The 15,985-nt window shown below is 31.1% G+C and overlaps 1 protein-coding gene and 1 pseudogene across 1 annotated transcript; both read left to right on the top strand.

Moving 5' to 3' along the window:
* The first annotated feature begins 2,498 nt into the window (after positions 1-2,498).
* LOC110655831 (pyruvate decarboxylase 2) lies at positions 2,499-5,564 on the top strand. Its single transcript, XM_021812287.2, has 6 exons — positions 2,499-3,247; positions 3,426-3,589; positions 3,695-4,345; positions 4,435-4,552; positions 4,848-5,036; positions 5,149-5,564. Exons 1-6 carry the CDS (start codon positions 2,723-2,725, stop codon positions 5,317-5,319), a joined length of 1,818 nt encoding a protein of 605 aa, XP_021667979.2. The 5' UTR covers positions 2,499-2,722; the 3' UTR covers positions 5,320-5,564.
* Positions 5,565-11,675: 6,111 nt separating this feature from the next.
* Positions 11,676-15,061, top strand: LOC110655829 (receptor-like protein 7; annotated as a pseudogene).
* Positions 15,062-15,985: the final 924 nt, after the last annotated feature.

The following is a 15,985-nucleotide window of genomic DNA, read 5'->3' as shown; positions in this document are numbered from 1 at the left end:
TAAAATTGATAATAAAGTAAAGGATAAAGATTACTAGAGTTTGATTTGATTGATTGAGAGAGTAATTAGGAGCCTTTCACTTTATTGCTTGGTATTTATAACTCTCCTCCTTGAAAGAGTTTGAAAAATCTATTTTCACGTTTTACAGTTGATGAAAGTTACCTACCCATTATTTATTAACTTCCTTTAACCTCTCACAACTTACCATAATTGCTTTTACCCATTGTATGCTAACTATTTTTTATATTTATTTGCTAACCACCCATAATCAATTATTAACTTATCCTTCTTACCTTTAATTAATTAAACCAATGAAATAACTTAAAAAATTAATTTAATTAATCATAAACTTAAGCATAAAAATTTACTTTTTTATGTAAGTAGTGATTAATTTTATTTACATAAAAATATAATATATTGACTTATATTTTGATTTTGTATTATATTTTTAATTAATGAAATATTCTTACTTTTCCATTAAAAAAATATTTTAACAAGCACCGACATTAAAAATAGCTAAGGAATATGAAACACTTAAATTTATATATATGTATATTTCAATTTTTAAATTATTCAAAGTGTCTTTCTAAAAAAAAAAAGGTCAAAATGTTTTCAATATTATAAAAATAGATTAAAAAAATAAAAAAAAATCAAAAGATTTAAAATTTTCATCATTAATCAAGAACACAATTTTTTCATTCTAAAAACGCAATGCAAAAGTGAATGATTAAGTACAAAATGAATAGGCCAAATTGTATTGCATTAAATTGGACACAAACACATTGTTAAAATGCTTGTTTAGTGGTCAATTATGGAACGCCTGACACATGACGAGTCATGGTCAAGCAAGGGTGGCAGATTTTGAAGGCAAAGATTGCTCCAATAATAATGCCAATTCTATTTATATCAAAAATGCTAATTCTGTGGACTGGACGTACCATTATTTTTCAACAGTTTCTGAAAAATCATACTGCGGGAAGAGCATGAGAAACAATTGTTAATCAGTAATTCATAACCACTCAAATGGATGGATGAGTTGTCGCTTAACATATTTTATTATTCAACTGTTTTTGCACATGCTTCACTAGAATCTTCATCTCTCACTATGTCAATATTAATTACAAAATGTTAGATTTTTAACAGGAAAATATCACTTGCAGTTGCTCACGAGTATTTCATCAAAGTAATTAAATTTTAATCTTTTTCATTAAATTTATTAGACTTTAATTTTATTTTATAAAAATTATTATTATTATAAATTAAAAATTGGTCAGTACTAGGGGACTGACCTTAAGAGGTATTTGATGCGCTCATTGGGCAGAATATTTTTTTCAGCTCAAGTGGTATCAGAGCCTCGTAACGGCTTGGTTTGCCCTTGAGGTCCCGGGTTCGAATGCCTACCTTGTAAGTCTGCAAGATATCCTTTTCAGCTTTTAGAAATAAAATTATCTTATTTTATTAATTTTTTTTAAAAAAATATTATGCATAAAGTATATTCAATTATTCTTTCATCATCAAAGGCCTCTCCTTTCTCTGTTTCTTTTTTATTAGCAGATATTAATGGAATAATTTTATTTATAAAATAATTGATAAGTTCATAGATAAATATAAAAATTTTTAATTTTTAGTTATAGTGACTTTTATTAAATTAAAATTTAATAAGTTTTTATAAAAGATTAAAATTTAATAATTTTTATTAAAATACTAATAAAGTTGAGTTATCACGTGTAATAATTATTCTAATATTTCGTAAGTTTTGAATGTAGCAGTAAAACTTATTATGCTTTCAATGAGAGAACTCAAGTTTAATTTTTGGAAAAGATATTGTTAAGAGGAGTAACTACAAACTCTGAAAGGATTATTATTATTATTATTATTATTATTATTATTATTATTATTATATTTTTATTTTAAAAAAAATGTGTTGGCATTTGACTAATTATGAATAAACAATGTTAATTTTTTAATATAAGTAAAGAAATTCATTAACATGAATATATGTATACCAATATCTATTATAAACAAGAAAAATATTAGCCACATTTTTTATACACTCTTTTTATACATTTTTCTGTTATTGATTCTTATTTTAAATAACTGAAATTTATTTTGCAGTTATGTAAAATATTATTTTTAAATTTTATTAATTCTGAAATTATTTATGATTTTTAATTTTTTCTTTTTTATATTAATTTTTCTTATTTATGTAATAAGCTTTTAACTATATAAAATAAAATTTAAATCAATAATAAAAATTATTAGCACCATTTTATTTTTTTATCATAATTGAATAAATTTAAATTCAAAATCTCATAATTAGATTTTTCCGTTAATGGACAATAAATTAATAAAAAAATTATTATTGAAATATGATTTAATAATAAATTTGAGACATATTATATAAAGTAAAATTTATATATTAAATAAATAAAAATTATTTATTTGTGTTTTGGATCAATGAAGTTATACCGTTCTTCTAGCGTTCCAGAAAATCCACAGGCCACACTGATACCATGCAGGGTTTTCTCCCGAAACCGCCCCCAGTATCCTCCTTTCCTCTCCCACAAAACCCACCTATATATTCCTTCCATTTCCTCTGCTCCTCACATCAAGCACAAACAAACAGAGCCCATTTCTTTTCTTTATTCCCCTCTCTTAGTCTTCTGCTTTCTCGTTGAAGTATTCAAAACAGTAACCAAAACAGAAAAAAATTCTCCTTCTCATGGACACCAAAATTGGATCTATTGACACCTGCAAGCCCACCAACAGCGACATGTGCAGCCCAGCAAACGGTGCCGTCTCCACCATCCAAAATTCAGTCTCCCCCGCCGTGATCAACTCTACCGAATCCACTCTCGGTCGCCATCTTGCTCGTCGGCTTGTCCAAATCGGCATCACTGATGTTTTCTCTGTTCCCGGTGACTTCAACCTTACTCTTCTGGACCATCTCATAGCAGAGCCTGGGCTTAACCTCATTGGCTGTTGTAACGAGCTCAATGCTGGATACGCTGCCGACGGTTACGCACGGTGTCGTGGAGTTGGCGCTTGTGTTGTTACGTTTACTGTGGGTGGACTTAGTGTTCTCAATGCAATCGCTGGTGCTTGCAGTGAAAATCTGCCTGTGATATGCATTGTTGGAGGGCCTAACTCCAATGATTATGGGACTAACAGGATTCTGCACCATACCATTGGGTTGCCTGATTTCAGCCAGGAGCTACGGTGTTTCCAGACTGTTACCTGCTTCCAGGTTAATAAGTCTCAGCTGATATCATTTGTTTAGTTGTTTCAATAGAATCGATATATATGTAGTGGGTATTTTACAAGGGGTATTTGCCTTTTGGGTTTGTCTCTTTACTATGCAAAGGATTTTGAAGCTGTTCTCTTTAATTATTGATGATGATCTGTTGTTTTTTATCATTTTTTAGGCTGTGGTGAATAACTTGGAAGATGCTCATGAGCTGATCGATACTGCTATATCGACTGCTTTGAAAGAAAGCAAGCCTGTTTATCTCAGTATTAGCTGTAACTTGCCTGCGATCCCTCATCCTACCTTTAGCCGGGATCCAGTTCCATTTTCACTCTCTCCCAGGTAGTCCTCTCGCTTCATGATTTGTGCATAGGCTAATAATTGAAGAGAGCAATATTATAATGAACAAATATATATTCATAAATGCTGTTGATTTTATTGTTACAGATTAAGCAACAAATTGGGTTTGGAGGCTGCGGTTGAAGCAGCGGCGGATTTCTTGAACAAAGCAGTGAAACCAGTTCTGGTGGGTGGGCCTAAACTTAGGGTTGCACAGGCATGTGATTCCTTTGTTGAATTAGCTGATGCTAGTGGTTATGCCCTGGCCGTGATGCCATCAGCTAAAGGGCTCGTGCCAGAATTTCATCCCCACTTCATTGGAACTTACTGGGGTGCTGTGAGCACTGCCTTCTGTGCTGAGATTGTGGAATCCGCTGATGCTTACTTGTTTGCTGGACCCATTTTCAATGACTATAGCTCTGTTGGATACTCCCTCCTTCTCAAGAAAGAGAAGGCAATTATTGTGCAGCCTGATCGAGTGGTGATTGCAAATGGACCTGCATTTGGATGTATTCGGATGAAAGATTTTCTCCTGTCCCTTGCGAAGAGGATCAAGGCCAATACTACTGCATATGAAAACTACCGCAGAATTTTTGTTCCCGAGGGACATCCATTGAAAAGTGAACCTAAAGAACCACTGAGGGTTAATGTCCTCTTCCAACATATACAGAAATTGCTGTCTAGTGAAACTGCTGTGATTGCTGAGACAGGGGACTCGTGGTTTAACTGCCAGAAGCTGAAATTGCCAAGGGGATGCGGGTGAGCAGTAGAGAATCTTTTATGTAATGTTTAAACTCTTAAATTTTTGGTCCATTAATTTAACCAAGTGCATGAAATTGGATTTTCAGGTATGAGTTCCAAATGCAATATGGGTCAATTGGTTGGTCTGTAGGGGCAACTCTTGGATATGCACAGGCTGTGCCAGAGAAACGCGTGATTGCTTGTATTGGTGATGGTAGCTTTCAGGTATATAATCAAGAATCTTGCGACATGAACTCCTCAATTCTAATTTCTAATTCATAAGTCACATTTTCTTACATTGAAGCATTCATGTACTATTCATCCATGATACAGGGGATTGTATTTTCTGACGGATAGTATAAGTTATTTTTCAAATTGAAATGCACCTTTAACTTAAATTATTCAGTATATTGGTTATTGTGCTTAATTCAGATGGTTTATCTGATTTGCTGTGACGTTAATTGAGTCCCTGAAAACAGATACTTACATGCTTGTATCTTCTTTGGTGAATGCCTAATAGGTAACTGCTCAAGATGTGTCAACAATGCTGCGATGCGGACAGAAGTCCATCATTTTCCTAATCAACAATGGTGGATATACCATTGAAGTTGAGATCCATGATGGCCCGTACAATGTGATCAAGAACTGGAACTATACTGGCTTGATTGACGCAATGCACAATAGTGAAGGCAATTGCTGGACAGCCAAGGTTAGTTTGGGAACTTGGTTCATCGTTTTTTTTCTCTATTTCCATCAATGCATGAATGCTAATGGTTTTAAATGCAAAATTCTGGTACTATTTTCTAATTCTATCATTGCAGGTCCATTGTGAGGAAGAGCTAGTTGAAGCAATTGATAATGCAACTGGACCAAAGAAAGATTGCTTGTGCTTCATTGAGGTGATTGTTCACAAGGATGATACCAGCAAAGAACTCTTGGAATGGGGCTCCAGGGTCTCTGCTGCCAATAGCCGACCACCAAATCCTCAGTAGAATTTAATTCCACCGTCCATGTTCCTTTAGAGGGAGATTTTTTGAGTTTGTGGTGCTTAATCAGTCTTGCGTATTCTGAAATATCTTGGTTAATGCTTTCAGTTTGATGTTCTCCGGACTCTTAAATCTTATTTTCTGATGTGAATGAGACCCACTCCTGTGAGTGATCAAATTTATCACATTAAAGAGTGTCCAATGCATTAAAATGACATGAATGAAAATGAACCTTGTGGAAAATTCCATTATGGGCCTCTGGAAAGTGCAAATATTCTTCCAAAACCCTACTGTGTTAATTATTTAGAGTTTTACGTGTGGGCCTCAGATGACTAGTGGCTTCTGGAAGTCATGGTCCTTTCATCCTTTGGCCAATTTCCGAATTTGTGGTGGTAATCTATCCGAGGAATAAAAATATCGTGCCAGAAGTTTGGATTTTGAGTTGATGGTAGACCCATTCTGCACGGTAGCAACAACTCTTTTGCAATTCATAAATTTCATCCAATCTAGACTGCACTGGAAAACATTTTGTCAATTGATATGCATTCCTTTGAATTTTCTCCAGTCAAGACAAGTGGGCATCTATTAAACCAACTCATGTTTTGGATGCTAGCTTCTCCCACGTGGAAATGTATCCTAGGTTCTTTTTTCAGAAAATTTTAAAAAAAAAAATCCTAAGTAGACTTCATATATCATGCTATTTATAGATTCCACCAATAATATCATTTTATAATAATATAATTATAAATAAATATGTAATTATATAAATAATATAGAATAATTTAGTTATATGAGAATAAAAATTTTATTAAAATTATTATAATTTTAATAATAATTTATTTTTGACATTAATTCACATGCGCATTGTATCTCTGAAAAAAAAATAATGTAAATTACGTGATAAACTGAATATATCTAAACATCTTTAAAAAAGGAATAAAGTTATAAACTTTTTGGTAAATTTTTTTTCAGCCGTTAATGTCTCCAACGCACGTAATTTTCATTCAACTTTAATTTGTCATTATTCTCTAATCTCTATCCACTTAAAAAAAAAAAATCTCTTTCCACTTCCTCTCTCTCTCTCTCTCTATATATATATTAAAAAATTATTTTTAATATAATAAATTTTAATTAAAATTTAAACTCGAAATTATATAAGGTAATTCGAATATAAAATTACCACTAAAAAAAATCTTGCAACAATAGTAATCTTTTAAAATAAGTTTTCCTTTTTTAATGTCTACCACCATCAGAATTATATATGTTTATTTATTTATATTATTGTTCATTATATTATCATTTTTAAATTAAATATGGTTAAAAATTAAAAAATATTAGACATAATATTTATTAAAAAAAATTACTTACACATTACATCTAATAAATCATAGAAATTACATATATAGATTTGATTAACCATAAATTTTAAAAATTAAAAATCATAGTTGAGCTAATTAAAAAATGTTAACGGAGTGGTTATAGATACAACTTTATTGCTGTTAATAGCACTATACAGTTTAGATTCTGATTTGCTTTTTTTTTAAGAACCATAATTAGAATCGAATATTAGTTCTTTCACTTTTCATAATTAAAAGAGAAATTAAATTTTAGTTTCAATTCTAATTCAATTCTATGTGCTTTCAGTTTCAGTTTTGTTTTTATTTTCTATTACAGTTTCGATTCCAATTCAATTCAGTTATTGGTTCATACACATAAAATTATTGTATTATTATATTTCTTTTGAAAGAACTAAAATAATTATATATTTCTAACATTAAAATATCAATAAAATAAAAATAGTAATAATAAAATAATAATACTAATATCAAAATAAAATATCAATAAAATAATATAAACATAATAACTTATTCAATAGAAATACAAAAAATTAAACTAAAAATTCTCACATAGAAAAACAAAATAACACCAAATATCTATAATATTGGCATTGAGTGGGGATAGCTCAGTGGGCCAACATCTTGTTCAGGTTCCTTCGATCCATTGCGCTTGGGTTGTTATGTTATAAGGAATTACAGTTGTGCATTTTCTAAAAGTTTAAGCTTTTAGCACGATGATAAGCTCTTGATCCTACAATTGGTATCATAACTAAAGTCATGGGTTTGAATCTCTAGTAGGTGCTGGGGTGAATTGTTAGCACTGAGTGAGGATAGCTTAGTGGACCAACATCCTACCCAAATCCCTTCAGTCCATAGCACTTGAGCTGCTATGCTATAAAGTATTAGAGTTGTACATTTATTAAAAGCTTAAACTTTTAGTATTATGGTAAGCTAGCACTCGATCCTACATATAATAAATCATATAATATTTTCACTCAAATTATAAAAAAACAATAAATTAATAAGTATAATATAAGTTAGAATTAATGTAACATAAACCAAGAGCACAAAATATTAAATCAACGATTATAATGTGAATTGGGATTAATGTAACATAAATCATGAGTACAAAACTATATAATTAATTCTTTATTATATTTTTATTCAACTATTTAAAGTTAAAATTTTGTTGGACAATATATAATTTTTACTAATTTAAATTTTGATTCACAATAGTAAGTATTAAAATAAATTTAATTTTAATATAGTAGATATTGTTTATAAAAATTTTGGAGATTATAATTAAATCCTTTTCAAATTAAAAGTAAGATAACTAATGTAATTTTAAATTCAGTGAATTCAATTATTAATGTTAACTCTTAAATATTGTTTTGGTCAATATTCTCCACTATGGCCGTATACCTCACAAAATATTTTGTTTGGATTGTATCACCAATATTTTGAGTGAGTCAATTCAATCACATGAAATTAAGTCACTTCATAACATATATTTAAATAAAGAATATATCTTCACATATATTTTATTATTTTATGCATATTTTTTAATTATGTAATTTTTAACAAGAAAGTATAGTACATGATGCAAATGTGATTTAATAAGATAATTAATGACTATAAAATAATTTAATGTATTTATGATTAAAAATAATAAAAGTTAATATTGAGTTATATATGTATACTTATAATTAATAACAAATTAAGTTATCTATATAACCATCTTAATTGCATATAATATATATATAATTTTATTGAAACTATGTAATATATCTAAAATATATAAAAAATATATATGTATAAAATCTGTTCTTCGGTCCAGTTCTAGTTCAGTTCAATTTGATTTCTATTTGATTCTGGTTCGATTATTTATGAAGAACTAAAACCAAACCAAAATAGTAAAATAATTTTGGTTCAGTTCCTACAGCAATGATTCTTTTTTTATTCTAATTCAATTCAATTCGGTTATTCGGTTCGATTCGAATCTCCCAAAATTCATGCACAGTACTAGATGTTAGTGCTTCAAGGTGTTATTGTTAAAAAAAAAGAACGCAATTGTAAAAAAGTAGAGCATGGGCATTATGTTAATTAAAAATTAAATTAAAAAATAAAAATTACAAAATTATTCATGTATAGCATAGGCATTATACTAGTTTAGAGATAAAATAAGAGAACCAAATAAATAGTTTGATAAAAATAAAGAGATTAAATAATAAATGTTAACAAAAATTTCAAAGGACACGTAACAACCAATTAAGCTCCCAAGGTGCTTGATTTTCTTTCCCATTGACCCCACAAGTCAAGATCTTCTGTGTAAGGGTGGCCATGGTTCAGGAACTGCTGGTTACGGTTCCTGAACCGCCGGTCCAGGCTCAATAAAATCATGAACCTGAACCAAATTGCCATGGGATGGTTTGGAAGATAGTTCTTGAACCGTCGGTTTCGGTTCGAGCTCCAGTTTAAAACTGTTTGAAGGATGGTTCGAAAAAAGACAATTCAAGACGGTATGGAGGACGATTTGGGGGCGGTTTAAGAGCAACTTAGACGAAAAAAATTAGAGGAAAATTTCATTGATTTAGAATTTAAGTTATATTTATAAAAATATTTTAATTTTTTTAGAAATCGATCAAAATAAAATAAGAAAAAAAGAGTGAAAATAACTTATTTTTAAGAAAAATTTAATAAGTAAATACTTGAACTTATTAAAAACTAGAAATGAAATTAATTTTTTTAAAAATAATTAAAAAAATGTGTCTGAACTTAATTTTGCCTATGTATCTCTTTAGGATTTAGAAGAATCAAAATTTTTAATTATATTACTTGCCCTTTTTTTAAAATTATATGATAATTGATAATTAAAAAGTATAAAAGAGAAAAAAAAAATAGAGAGTATTGAAAATTTTATTGAAGATATAAAATAATAACAGAGTAATTGAGATAGATTAAAAATTTGAATGAGCATATAAAATAATAAAGTAGGAGAATTGTAAAAGTACTGAGAATTAAAAGGAGTATATAAAATAATTATTTAGAAAATTTGAGAGAAATTAAAGAGTAATAAGAATTAAAGAGAGTATAGAGAATAATTGTGTAGAGAATTAATAATATATATATATGAATTAGGAGTAGAATAAGACAATTATTGAATTCTTTCGTACTTAAATCACCAGTTTAGTATGATTCGGAACCATCGGTTCAATCAAGTTCGAAACCGCTGGTTTATGATTTCTAAAAAATATGAACCTGAACCAAACTGTAAAAGGACAGTTTCGGTCCGGTTCAAAACCGATTCTAGTTTTGACCTATTTTGATCCGATATTGATCAAACTGATTCTGATTCGATTTCGGTTCGAAATCGGACCGTTTCCGCCCCTACTTCTGTAGCCATTTCCATAACGCTCATTGACTAGGAGTTTTGAGTTATTCTCGGATGTCACACAAATTATTATTTAGAAATAAAATAAGAAAATTTTTATTAAAATAAAAAATTAAATAATAATTAAAAAAAAAAACTCAATGGACTCCTAACAACTAATTAAGCAACCAATTAAGCGCCTATGGTGCTTGTTTTCTCTCTCATTGACTCCGCAAGTCAAGGCCTTTTGTAACAACAGCTTTTTCATAATGCTCATTAACTAGAAGTTCTGAGTTATTTTTAGTTTTTTTCATACAAAATATCATATAAAAATAAAATAAAATAATTATTTAAATAATTTTATTAAAATAATGAGATTAAATAATAAATGTTTAAAAATAAAATTCAATGGACTCATAGCAACCAATTAAGTGGTAAGGTGCTTGATTTTCTCTCCCGTTGACTCCACAAGTCAAGGCTTTTTGTGGCCATTTCCATAGTGCTTATTAATTAGGAGCTTTGAGTTATTCTCGGTTCTCACACAAATTATTATTTAGAAATAAAATAAGAGAATTTTCACTAAAATAAAAAATTAAATAAAAAATTAAAAAAAAAAAGGTCAATGGACTAGTAGCAACTAAAGGTGCAAGGTGCTTGATATTCTCTCCCATTGACTCTATAATTTAAGGTCTATTGTAGCAATAGCTTTTCCATAATGCTTATTGACTAGAAGCTTTGAGTTATTCTTAGTTTCTTAGAGAAATTAAATAATAAATGTGTAAAAAAAATTCAATGAACTCGTAGCAACCAATTAAATGCTCAAGGTGCTTGATTTTGTGTCCCCATCGACTCCACAAGTCAAGGTCTTCTGTAGCAATGCCGTTTCCATAACGCTCAATCACTAAGGGCCTCTTAGATGAGGGTAAGGAGAAGGCAAATAAAAATAAGGAGAGGTAAATAATTATTTTATCTTTATTTAGAAAGATGTGAGTTAATAAAAGATAAGGGCAAGTAAGAGTAAGTACGAATCAATTAATCGATTCATCAGTTATTTTTTAAAAATTGAACTGTTAATATTGATTAATCACTTTTTTATATTTATAATTCAATTCAACTATTAATCTATTTAATAAATTAAATTAAATTTATATTAATTAACTTATATTTTTCTTTTAATAATAACTATTATCTAATAAAATTGATTTTTTTTTATATTCATCATTATTATTATGAGGTAAACATGAATATATGTATTTTTATTTTTGTTATATGAATTTTTTTAAGTGAATTATATAGTATATTAAAAGTTAAAATATAAATTTATGAAAAATTGTGAATAAAAATAATAAAGTTATAAAAAAAACATATTCATTTAGCATATTGACATTTAATAAGTGATATTATATATTTTTACATCCTTTAATTTCATTTTTATTTTAATTAATTAAGCAATAACAGTATTAAAAGTACTAAAATAAATAATTTATTATCAACAGATGTGTTCATTCGTCCTAAAACATGGGCAGACTTTGCAAATATTATTTTAAATACAAAATGTTTTTTATTTTTAATTTGACTTTAATTAATACGCAAATTGAAGAGTTTACAACTATAATGACGACTCCAACTCTCATTGGCATCATATTGATGCCTTTTCATTTCACTTACACCTCTTCCATTTTCGTTTACATGGGTGTTTATAATCGTCTCCAAATGAAAATTCCATTCCTTTGGTGGTTTTCATTGCTGCTTCTTTTAAAACTGCTCTTTGGCATCCATGTATCTTTAGTTTCTGGACTATGCCTAAGCGATCAGCAATCCTTGTTACTCCAATTACACGAGCCTCGTTTTCAATCACTTTAATTCTATGAAACTGGTGAGGTGGAATTTCAGTGCAGATTGCTGTGAGTGGGCCGGTGTAACCTGTGATGGGGGTGGTCTGGGTCATGTTACTGGCCTCAACTTAAGCAATGAATCAATTTCCGGCGGGCTTCAGAATTCAAATGCACTCTTCAGCCTTCAATATCTGGAGAATCTAGATTTGTCTTTCAACAACTTCAACACAACTCTGCCAGACAGGTTTGCCTACCTCACACGTTTGGTTTCTCTGAATTTGTCCAACGCTGGTTTTGTGGGCCAAATTCCAGTTGCGATTTCAAGCGTGACAACGTTGGTTACACTTGATTTGTCTTCTAACCTCTATTTCTCGGAAGATCGTTCGCTGAAGCTTGAGAACCCAAATCTTGCAACGCTAGTTTCAAATCTCACCGGGCTGATAGAACTCCATCTTGATGGTGTAAATATATCCTCACATGGGAATAAGTGGTGCCAGGACTTAGCGTTTTCGCTGCCTAATCTGCAAGTATTGAGCTTGTCCAACTGTTTTCTTTCTGGCCCGATTGATTCTTCCCTTGCACAGCTTCGGTATCTGTCAGTTATTCGTTTGGACGGTAACAATTTGTTTGCCCCAGTTCCAGAATTCTTCGCAAATTTCTCCAATTTGACAATCTTGCACCTCAGCGATTGCAATTTGCAAGGAAAATTTCCTCCAAAAGTATTCCAGGTATCAACACTAGAGATTCTCGACTTATCATACAACCATGATCTATTGGGATACTTGCCGGATGATTTGCAGAATGCCTCTCTTAAGACTTTGGTGCTCAGCTGCACAAATTTTTCAGGGAGACTGCCAGATTCCATTGGTACGCTTAGGAATTTGTCTAGAATAGAGCTTGCAAGTTGCAATTTCAATGGATCGATTACAATATCTGTAGCCAATCTCACTGAACTCGTCTATATAGACTTCTCATCCAACATGTTCAGTGGTCCAATCCCATCATTTTGCAAGTCCAAGAAACTCATGTATATAGACTTTTCTCACAACCAATTGTCTGGTGAGATTCCGTCCAGTCACTTTGAAGGCCTTTTCAAACTTCTCTATATCGACTTGAGGTTTAATTCACTTAGTGGGAGCATTCCCTCATCTCTGTTCGCAATCCCATCGCTGCAGAAGGTTCAGCTTTCCTTCAACCAATTTACAGGTCAAGTTCCTGAGTTCTCAGCTGCGTCATCTTCTTCATTGGATACCCTGGATTTGAGTAGCAACAAACTAGAAGGGCCCATTCCCAGCTCAGTATTTGATATCAAAAGGCTCAACGTCCTTATACTTTCATCCAACAAATTCAATGGCACTATTCAACTAGACGGGATTCAGAAGCTTAGTAATCTCACCAAGATTGATCTTTCATACAACAACTTGACTGTGGAAAATGCTAGCAATGCGACCTCATCTTCCTTTCCCCAGCTCGGCACATTAAAATTGGCTTCTTGCAAACTGCGGGTGTTTCCTGATCTGAGCAACCAATCAAAATTAACCATGTTAGACCTGTCAGACAACCAAATCACAGGGGTAGTTCCTCATTGGATTTGGAAAGTTGGTAATGGGTCTCTCCTCTATCTGAATCTTTCACATAATCTTTTGGATGATCTGGAACAACCTCACTCTGCTCCCAATCTTGTTGTCCTGGACCTACATTACAACCAGCTCAATGGGGGGATTCCAACTCTTCCACCATCCGTTGCTTATGTGGATTACTCGAGCAATAACTTTACTTCTGTCATACCAGACAACATTGGTACTAACCTTTCTGTGGCTATTTTTTTCTCCCTTTCAAACAATAGCCTTACAGGTGTTATACCGAACTCGATATGCAATGCTATTAGTCTTCAAGTTCTTGACTTGTCTGACAATGGGTTGAATGATGCAATCCCAGCCTGTCTAATTGAAAGGAGTGAGAATCTTGGTGTTCTGAATTGTAGGAGAAACAACCTCGGTGGCAATATTCCTGACAATTTTCCGGTAAATTGCAATTTGAAAACTCTAGATATGAGTGGAAATCTACTGGAGGGGAAGGTACCACAATCTCTGATCAATTGCACTACGCTAGAGGTTTTAGACCTTGGAAGCAATAAATTCAATGATAATTTCCCATGCCTTTTGAGGAACATGTCCAGTTTGCGAGTTCTTGTTCTGCGAAATAACAATTTTTATGGGAACTTATCATTATGTCCACAGACCGATGTCAAATGGACAAAACTTCAGATTTTTGACATAGCTTCCAACAATTTTAGTGGTAGACTGCCAAATAGTGTCTTATCTGAATGGAAGGCAATGATGGGAGATGGAAATGAAAGCCATGATCACCTGAAATTCACAGTCCTACGGCTTAGTCAACTGTATTATCAAGATTCAATAACAGTTACCAGCAAAGGCCTTGAAATGAATTTGGTGAAGATCCTAACAATCTTCACAACCATTGATGTCTCTCACAACAAATTTGAAGGGCCAATACCAGAAAGGTTAGGGCAATTAAATGCACTTTATGCTCTCAACTTGTCACATAATGCTCTCGTTGGCCAAATCTCATCAGCTTTAGGCAACTTGTTACATCTGGAGTCCTTAGACCTTTCAGATAACAAACTTACTGGAGAAATTCCTAATCAGCTTGCAAAGCTAACATTTCTTTCAGTCCTGAACCTCTCAAACAACATGCTAGTCGGAAGGATTCCTACAAGTACTCAACTCCAATCATTTTCAGCAGCTTCCTTTGCAAATAATGAAGGATTATGTGAGCTCCTTTGGAAGAAAAATGTGCAGATACTAGTACCATAACTCAATTTCCAACGAGGCTTGGTGTAGTGATCAAATGGAAATACATAATCCCTGAACTAGGATACATCTTCGGCTTAGGAATTGTTGTTGGGCCTCTAATGTTCTGGAAGCGGTGGAGAATATGGTATTACAATCACATTGATGGCGTTATTGTCAAGATATTCCCTCGGCTAGATGAGAGAATCAGGCACCTGAGGATGAGATAGGAACAATTCTGAAGAGGACCAATGCAGCCACAGTATTTGTGATTAATTCATCTCTCCCTTTTTCAACAAAAAGGTAAGAAATGCCTCTTAGGCATTCACTTAGAAGTGACAGCATTCTGCCCATTAATCAAGATTTTCCTTCCCGTTATTTTATTGTTGCTAGCGTGGCTCTGCTCTTTATATATATATATATATATATATATATATATATATATATATAATTTTGCTTATCAATATAGTTGATTCGAGGTATTTATATAAATTTATTTGAAGAAAGTATTGAAAGAGTGTTTGTCATCGATTCCTTTGCCCGTGACAGTTATCAAAATGTTTTTTTTTTTGGTCAATTTTTTTTAGTTAACTGTAATTCATTTTGCGGATCAACTGGACTCTGTTATGCTTGACTGCTAGGTTCTGAACTCATTTGTTGACTCATGGGTGAGTGGGGTGACAGTAGGGATAACAACGGGTATTTGTAAAAATTATATTATTTGAATTCGAAATCAATTAATATTTTTAAAATTCGAACCCTATTAAACTTTATTAAAATTTATTCTCAATTATCTGAATCCATTCCATACCAATTATTATTATTTAGAAAATATTCAAACCTATTTAATTTTATATAATTTAATTAAAAATCTATATAAAAAATTATTTTTGTTAATTATTTATATTTTAAAATTTTAATAATTTCATAAAATATTTTAATTTTATTTTATATAAAATAAAACATGTAAAAATTTATAAATATTATTATAAAAAATATATATTTTATATTTAATTAAATATTTATATAAACAGGTTCAGATAACGAATAACTAACATATAAAACTTGAATCTGACCCGAGATACGGGTATTAAATTTCAAATCCAAACTCGTCCAAAACCCAATTATATACTAACCAACCCCATTCTATTAGAGTTAGGTCGGATTGGGTACCCACAAAACCCGATCCGTTGTCATTCCTAGGTAGTAAGGTGAATATTCGATTAACCGAACTAAATCGAATTTTTAATTAAGTAAATTGATAATTGACTCTAAAATTATTAATTGAATCAAATTAAAATTGAGAGAAAGTTAAAA

This window comes from Hevea brasiliensis, chromosome 5 (assembly GCF_030052815.1).
Source record: "Hevea brasiliensis isolate MT/VB/25A 57/8 chromosome 5, ASM3005281v1, whole genome shotgun sequence".
NCBI classification, from domain to species: Eukaryota; Viridiplantae; Streptophyta; class Magnoliopsida; order Malpighiales; family Euphorbiaceae; genus Hevea; species Hevea brasiliensis.
This window is presented reverse-complemented; position numbering and strand designations above follow the sequence as displayed.

Excerpts from the sequence above, each read along its gene's own strand:
- LOC110655831 (XM_021812287.2), top strand. The coding sequence starts at position 2,723 with ATGGACACCAAAATTGGATCTATTGACACCTGCAAGCCCACCAACAGC. Across the intron at positions 3,590-3,694 it reads CCATTTTCACTCTCTCCCAG|ATTAAGCAACAAATTGGGTT; the intron begins GTAGTCCTCTCG and ends TTATTGTTACAG. Across the intron at positions 4,553-4,847 it reads TTGGTGATGGTAGCTTTCAG|GTAACTGCTCAAGATGTGTC; the intron begins GTATATAATCAA and ends AATGCCTAATAG.